Source organism: Myotis brandtii, unplaced genomic scaffold, assembly GCF_000412655.1.
Source record: "Myotis brandtii unplaced genomic scaffold, ASM41265v1 scaffold345, whole genome shotgun sequence".
Lineage (NCBI taxonomy): Eukaryota > Metazoa > Chordata > Mammalia > Chiroptera > Vespertilionidae > Myotis > Myotis brandtii.
This window is the reverse complement of record NW_005363283.1, coordinates 2,359,568-2,368,044: the sequence shown is the minus strand read 5'-3', so window position 1 is coordinate 2,368,044 and position 8,477 is coordinate 2,359,568. Positions and strand designations below refer to the sequence as shown.

Sequence of the window (8,477 nt, the reverse complement as noted above, 5' to 3'; positions counted from 1 at the left end):
ATCGGCCCTGCTCTGAGCCTGACCAGGGGCTGCACCTAGGGATTGGGCCTGCCTTCTGCCACCCGAGAGCAGGCCTAAGCCAGCAGGTCGTTATCTCCCGAGGGGTCCCAGACTGCGAGAGGGCACAGGACGGGCTGAGGGACCCCCCTTCCCCCCCGAGTGCACAAAGTTTTGTGCACCGGGCCTCTAGTTGAATTAAAATCTAACTCGGGGAAGAAATGTCTGCATGTGGAGTTACAGGGTTAGGCTAATAGCTCCAAGTATTACACTTTCCTGTGCACTACTGATATAGGAATGGAGCAAATCCAAAGGAATAGAGGGGTGTAAGCTCCCTTAGACTAGTTCCTCACAGAGGAATTGTCTCAGTGGGACTTGTGACTGGAACTGCATAGCAGACAGTTCAAGACAGTTCACTGGTGACGCTTTCTGTGTTGCTGATTGAAGGAAGATCCATGTGTTTTGCATAACAGACATGTTGTGATTACAGACATGGTAATTCTTAACATGCATAGTGGTAAATTGAAAATACTCATGAGACAGATTTAGGCAAAGAGTACACACAAGCACATAGTCTCAGAAGTCCATCATTCAATAATCTCCAATAATTATCAGTAAAGTCTAAGTGGCCAGATTCAACTCTCTGCCTTCCCACCATCATAAATTTCTTAGGATGACTATATGATAGAAAACTCAATGGGGCCTGCAATATATTTATGTACACCTACAGCATGTACTCTCATTATACACCACAGCAACATCTAATTCACACTAAAGGTTTTTTTCACCCTCCAGAGTCTTAGCAATCCTATTAAGGAACAAAGTATTCCAGGAAGTCTTGATTGAACATTATAAAAATGGCAAAAATGAAATCCAGCCATTTCAATCAATTGTAGGCTTCTTTCAATTTTTGTCAATTTTTTTATTTCCTGTTCTAGATAATTGGTTGATTCCTTAAAGGTAACCTTTACAGCCATTATTTTCTGAGTAATCACAATTTCTCCATCATCAAGAAAATGCTTTTTCTAAGTATTTTCAGGCATAAATTACATGCCTGGTTTGTGGCTCATGACTAACAGCTCTCCTTCATTTAAGCTTTTTGCCTCTCATTACTTCAAGAAATGCAAAGTTGCCTCAGTTTGCTTCTAAGGCTATCTTCAAATCAGTAGCATGATTTCATTGCAGGACTAATGTGCTAGAAGGTAATTACACTATAGTATTTATTTTTAATATAAGTAATTATATAACTTAAGTTTTGAGGTTCATTTTTTCTTTTACTTCATTGTAGCTAATGTATGTGATTTAGTGATTTATTTTATATAATTCTAATATTTCACAGTTAATCTATCCAAACTATAAGTTACTATTTCTTTCTTTAATTATAATAATGATAATACTTTGAATTTGTACAGCACTTTACAGATTTCAAGGCAAGGTTTCCTGGGTATTTGACTTGATCCTTACAATAACCATGTGATTCAGCATAGCAGATCTGGTTTCAATCTAGCTTGTAACTGCCCCAACATAAATAGCTTTAGATAAGCCACTTAACTTCTCTGTGCCTCAGTGTCCTCATTCCTCATCCTTGTTGAGCTGTGAAAAGCTATAAATGTCAGTTGTAGTAGTTGTTGTTGTTGCTGTTATCAGGTATTATTTTTATTATCAGGTATTATTATTCACTTCAGAGAGGAGGAAACTATAGGCTAGAGAAATGAAATTTCTTCCCCAAAGTCACACAGGAGGTAAGCTTATCAGGTCTTCTGTCTTCCTGTCAGAGGATATCAATAGCTTCCTGCTACAGATACAGAATCACATAGAACTGGGCCTAGATTTACCAGTTATATGGATATTAAGCTGCAGAGAAGCAACCTCACCTCTCTGAGTCTCAAATTCCTCATGGGAAACATGAGGAAAATGCCTATGCTAGTTATTGTAAGGACTAAACAAGCACATATATAAAGCTGCAGCACAGTGTCTGGCATAGACTACGCACTTGGTACATGCTAGTTCCTCATCCTCCTAATATTCCCACACTAGACATGTCACATTTTTCAATCACTTTTAAAGACAGCCCTTTCTATAGCATAGCACAAACTAACTCAAATTTGAAATGTGTAAGCAACAAAAGCAACCATGCAGAGAGGTTACCCACCAACCAAATGTTGGAGTAGTCAACATACTTTCCATTCTGGGAGTGGTAGAGGTAAAATAAGGAAAGGAAGGAAATCAGCCAGGAACATTAGAAATCACCATTTCTTCCTTCTGGCCATTCATTGACTAGTTTGTTACCATTGATAATGTTGGACAAGTGATCAAACTATAATTTAGAATTTAGGATGGCAAAAAGTTTCCTCAAAGTCCTGATCCACCACCAGGAATTTTGATTTTTTAATTTGATAAGCATTCCAACCACAAACCCAAGGAAGAGTTGTGGCATGCCTTCATCCCTACCAATGGCATGTCAAGCTATTCCAAGGGTTTCCACACCAGTCCAGATATGGGGAGATTTTGGAGGTACACATCAAGCACAATAGTATCACAATATGGGGAGAAGGAGAGGTCTACTGTCCAGTGATCACCCAGAGAACCCTGAACATAGACATAGCACAAAATAGCAGCTGATCATCAAAGTAATGGTGAAAGAAAGAGAATTACTAAGTTATCAATTGTTAACATATTTCTTTCTTTCACAGTCTTTACCCAAGAAAAAAGGCTCTTCCTCATCAAGAAGGATAAAGGCAACAAGCTACTGGTCACATAATAAGCCTGGCCCTGCACTAGACTAATGTTCCCATTAGTAGGTAAATACCATCTCTTGTTAGCAAGGAGTGTTATGTAGATGTGCATTTATATTTTTGAGTAGGCAGTTAAAAAATCTTTTGTCAACATTGCCAGACGCTTTCAAAAGCCATCTGTCTTGATATGTCTAGCACCAGTTCTAGGTGCTAGATGTGTCTCTACCAGATGTGTGCTAGACATATCAAGACAGATGGCTTTTGAAAGCGTCTGGCAATGTTGACAAAAGATTTTTTAACTGCCTACTCAAAAATATAAATGCACATCTACATAACACTCCTTGTTAACAAGAGATGGTATTTACCTTAAAGGTATATGACCACTAATTGAGCAGGATTGAAAATATAATGTGGGGGAATCAAGGATGCTATATCTCATAATAGTGTTAAGTATGGAGTAAATATTGAATGTTAATGATGCATCCTCTGAATAAAGCTCATTTTTCTAATCCATCCAAATATAATATATAAAACTCATCTGGCTGTTCCTTTTTCTTAAGATTGGATGAGGCATCTATCATCCTTTGACCTCACTTCCACTCTCTGGAAATCACAACTTCTTGCCCTGCCCTCAATCTTTCCTTCACTCTCTTGCTTTGTTCTCTTTGTAATATTCCATTGCCATCTTCCTTCTCATGGCTCATCACTTTTCACATGTTCTTGATTTTGTATTTTATCATTACCTCTGCCTAATATTCCATTCCCATTTACTTTCCCATGGCTCATCACTCTTCACATGTTCTTGATTTTGTATGTTCTCATTACCTCTGGGATCTTGCTCTACTTACCCCATTTCTCCCTCCTATACCTTCTTCACCCTTTCCTTATCCATTGTCATTGGTTCCTTGCCATCAATCTCTAAAAATGTTCAAGTTTATTTCACTTTTAAAAAGCTTCCTTCCATATTTCTCCCCCTTGCAATCTAATTTGCTTCCTTTCTTCCCCCCTCAATACAAAAACTTTCTGCAAGATCAAATCTACATTAACTTCCTCTCTTCCTTTATGTTACTACATCCCATTTACTCTCAAAACCCTTACAGTTTGGCTTCCCACAATGACCACCAACATTAACAAATAAAACAAATCTTCCTAAGGTCACTAATTATCACTTAACTGCCAAATCCAACAGCCACTTTCCAGTCCCGACCTTTCCTGACCTCTCTGATATCTGTAACTAGCAAATCCCTCCTCCATAAACCCTTTATTACTTTGGTTCTATTAAATGATTCTCTCCAAGTTCTTTTCCTATCTTTCTTATTATTCACTCCTTTTTAACTTATTTTCCTTGCCTCGGTTTTTACCACCTATAGGGTGTCCCAAAAATGTATACACATACTTTGAATAATTATAAAGGCAGTGTTTATTAAAACAAATTTCATTTTGAAAATTGAGCTATCAGCTGTTAAAATATGTATATATTCTTGGGGACACCCTGTATTTTACCCCTTAAATGTTGCTAGTTCCCAAGATTCTCTATTTGTCCTTTTTACACAGTAATCTTACTCAGTGATAATGTTAATTCTCACAGCTTCTATTGCCACCTACATGATATCACCTAAATCTCTCTCTTAACAACTCCCTTTAGCTCCATATCCATGTATGCAATGTCTACTGGATAACTCTCCCTTAATATTCAAGTGGCATCTCAAACACAAATTACTCAAAACAGAATTATGTTTTTCTCTACATGCACCAACCCTGTTGTCCTTCTGAACAACCTGTTAATAGCACCATCCTCTGAAGTCAAACAGATGGAAAAAAATCATTCATCTATCACACTCCCCACATCCAAACAGATACCCAGTCCATCATTTGAACTTCCTTGCTCTACCTTAAATGCTGCCTGCATGAACTTTCCTTAGCCAACTACAATAGCTTCTTTATCTGCCTCTAGTTTACCTTCCCATCAACCCATTCTCCAAATTTTCAACATTGTCTTTTAAAATTCTTTGTCCCAGACATGACCTGATTTTAAAATTTGCAATAACTTTTCTTTATGTACAGAATCATGTCCAAACTCCTTTGTATGAGGTACAATGTCTTCACTAATCCTTCTCCTATCTATCTCTCTAGCACTTACCATGAAGTCATGCCCTCATTCATTCATGATGATCTCTGCCACTAGATAAGAAATTCCTTGAAGGCAGGGATAATGTCTTATTTCCCTTTGTACACTAGTCTAAAACATGACTAGCAAACAATGGGCCTGCAATAAATGCTTGTTAAAGTAATCATATCTCTAAATATACACTTTGAAGGTAGTATAAATTTAAATCAATTGAGATAGAAAAATGCTTTTTAAAAGAATTATACTAAAAAATCGAAAACTAGTAGTTTAGGTGACTTAAGTTTCTTTGTCAGAATTAACCAAACTTGAAAGACACATGAAGGTCTCAATTAGGAGTTACTTACTTATTTTGAATAAGGCATCAAGAATCTGGTGTTACTAGTCATCAATCTAAATAGCGTACATTTTGCTCCAAAGTAGTATTTGTGCCTATGCAGTCCTTATTAAGAACTTTCCTTTTCCAGAAGTCACTGTCCCCTAAATGGTGCTCTTTTAAAATCACAACTCTTGAAAATACTCTATATTTTTGTTTTAGCTCTTACATCACCTCTGTTTTATTACAGAAAATTATACTGTTGCTAAATTTCAATAAAAACAAACCAGCTATCAGCAATTTAAAAGGGTTCTTTCCCCAACCTCCACCCCAAATAGAAAGTTCAGAGGCAGTCATTGTGAAGTCAGTACTTAGACATAGCAGTATGATCATTATTGGAGTTACATACTAGCCAGAATACCACTAGAAAATCATTCAAGCTACACTAACCCCTCTGGTTGAGGCACTCTCTCCAAAATCATGATTATTAACCACCAGGAAAAATAATTGACTTTTACCTTTCTCCCAGAACAGTGATTTTCAAAGACCACTCAAACCAGTGAACAGCTACTAACAACCTAAAATGGAAAAAGAAAGCAGTGGCCTTGCAATGGATGACATTTACCGGGAGAAGAAATAGGCATATCCACTGACAGTCTTCAGGGACTGCCTTTCTGATAATAAAAGTGGGAGAAAGTGTCAAGGGGGCCTTCCTTGCTGTAGGAGGTATTGGGCAGTAAAGATCTCTTTGGAGACAGGCAGTCTCACAAGTCTCTTTCAAAGTTACTATGCTTACCAAAGAAGATGGAATCTGTCTCAGAAGACTTCCTTATAAATTTGCAATTGCCCCAAATACAGTATATGTATATACTTCATTTGTAAAATATATTCTCCTAGAAATCATTTGGGTGCTTTAAAAATAGATTAAATGTTGATTAAATGTGTTAAAAAACACGACAAGCAATCATTTTCCATAAAGATAAATTACATACATATTCAGCTACCTTGTAGGGCTCCCCAAAAAGATCAAAGCCTGAAGAAAAGAGATCATCTTCTTGCTGGACTTCTTGATTCCTCCGTTCCCATTCCCTTTTTTTAAGTGCACTACGGTCTTGTTCATAGTGACTAATAGAAAAAGACAAAAGGAGAAATTGGTTAATTAGTCATTTAACTCTCCCTTGTTATCACTAAGAAAAAAAAATATAAGTCAAGACTACCAAACTGATACTACATAGAGAGCAGCGAATCTTTTTTCTTTACTCACATTACCTTTAAGATCCTGACCAGTTATTCAGAATACAGAAGAAAACAGAAACTCACTTATTAGAAATTATATTTATGACCACATAAGCATGGTAGAATCCTTGTCCCTTACCCTTGCTTGATTACAACAGGCAATTATAAACTTCTCAAAAATCAGTACTCTGTGTAGAAATGTACTGAAGGTTACATTGTGTTGTGAACTGCCTAGGGCTCAGAACTCACAGATGTCACAAAACCCTAAGTGAGATAAATTAACAAATACATTGTTGCAGATAAACTGGAATTCTATCCTGAACCCATAGCCACAGTTATCCTGTTGTAAAGAAATCACAGGAGAACCTAAGCACATTTTTGGAAGTCCATAACAAACCAAATCAATCAATCCCAGTCCTTGTTGTTGTTGTCTAACCATAGTTTGCATTTTGAATGACTGAAAGCCTTTTGGGGAAACTTTTCACAAAGAAAGGGGTCTGGCTTGAACAACAAACTTCTAACAATGAAAAAAATGTGTCAAAAGCCTTGAACAACTAACACACAAATGTTTTATAAATACATGTAATTCTGTGAAGTTCATCCCATTTCAAGCTTTCCCATTGGAGGGTCAGTAGAAAAGCTTCCAGACAATATCTAAGATATATTCTGGGCCCTTTGATTTTATAGACTGCAATGCTTCCTTACTAAAAACAAAACAAAACACTATTTTCTTCATCATGCAAGGCTGTGAATAGCTAATGTAATAAAATAGAAACATGCAAATTGACTGTACCTTCACTATGTCCAAGCTACGCCCACCAGCCAATCAGAACGACTATATGCAAATTAACCCAGCCAAGATGGCAGCTGGCAGCCACGGAGATGGAGCAAGCAGGAGGCTTGTTGCCCCGGCAATGGAGGAAGCCAAGCTTCCTGCCTGCCCTGGCTGGCTGTGGCCTCCATTCAAGGCAACAAAATTTCAATTATAGAAGATAAATAAATCCCAGATATCTACTTCCAGCCAGCCTCCACTGGGAGCTTGGGTGGCTTGGGGCTGTGGCGAGCCTGCAAACAGCCATCAGCCCCTCACCCAGACTGGCCAGGTACCCCAGCAGGATCTCTCACCCTGAAGCAGGTGTGGCCAGCCTGAAAACGGCCCTCAGCCCCTCACCCAGGCTGGCCACACCGTCATGGGGTGAGGGTCCCCACTGGGAGGCTTGGCCAGCATGCAAACAGCCATCAGCCCCTCACCCAGACTGGCCAGGTACCCCAGCAGGATCTCTCACCCTGAAGCAGGTGTGGCCAGCCTGAAAACGGCCCTCAGCCCCTCACCCAGGCTGGCCACACCGTCATGGGGTGAGGGTCCCCACTGGGAGGCTTGGCCAGCATGCAAACAGCCATCAGCCCCTCACCCAGACTGGCCAGGTACCCCAGCAGGATCTCTCACCCTGAAGCAGGTGTGGCCAGCCTGAAAACGGCCCTCAGCCCCTCACCCAGGCTGGCCACACCGTCATGGGGTGAGGGTCCCCACTGGGAGGCTTGGCCAGCATGCAAACAGCCATCAGCCCCTCACCCAGACTGGCCAGGTACCCCAGCAGGATCTCTCACCCTGAAGCAGGTGTGGCCAGCCTGAAAACGGCCCTCAGCCCCTCACCCAGGCTGGCCACACCGTCATGGGGTGAGGGTCCCCACTGGGAGGCTTGGCCAGCATGCAAACAGCCATCAGCCCCTCACCCAGACTGGCCAGGTACCCCAGCAGGATCTCTCACCCTGAAGCAGGTGTGGCCAGCCTGAAAACGGCCCTCAGCCCCTCACCCAGGCTGGCCACACCGTCATGGGGTGAGGGTCCCCACTGGGAGGCTTGGCCAGCATGCAAACAGCCATCAGCCCCTCACCCAGACTGGCCAGGTACCCCAGCAGGATCTCTCACCCTGAAGCAGGTGTGGCCAGCCTGAAAACGGCCCTCAGCCCCTCACCCAGGCTGGCCACACCGTCATGGGGTGAGGGTCCCCACTGGGAGGCTTGGCCAGCATGCAAACAGCCATCAGCCCCTCACCCAGGCTGGCCA

The 8,477-nt window shown here is 40.8% G+C and overlaps 1 protein-coding gene across 4 annotated transcripts in view; it reads right to left on the bottom strand.

The window, feature by feature from the left end:
* AFF2 (AF4/FMR2 family, member 2) overlaps nucleotides 1–8,477 on the bottom strand; it is a 598,244-nt gene that overhangs the window by 366,997 nt on the left and 222,770 nt on the right. For 2 of the 4 annotated variants that reach the window (XM_014544018.1, XM_014544019.1), the window contains exon 2: nucleotides 6,166–6,298. In XM_014544018.1, the coding sequence (XP_014399504.1) occupies nucleotides 6,166–6,298 (133 nt within the window). The remainder of the gene's footprint in view (nucleotides 1–6,165; nucleotides 6,299–8,477) is intronic. The other 2 variants (XM_005871569.2, XM_005871570.2) reach the window with 1 other exon arrangement.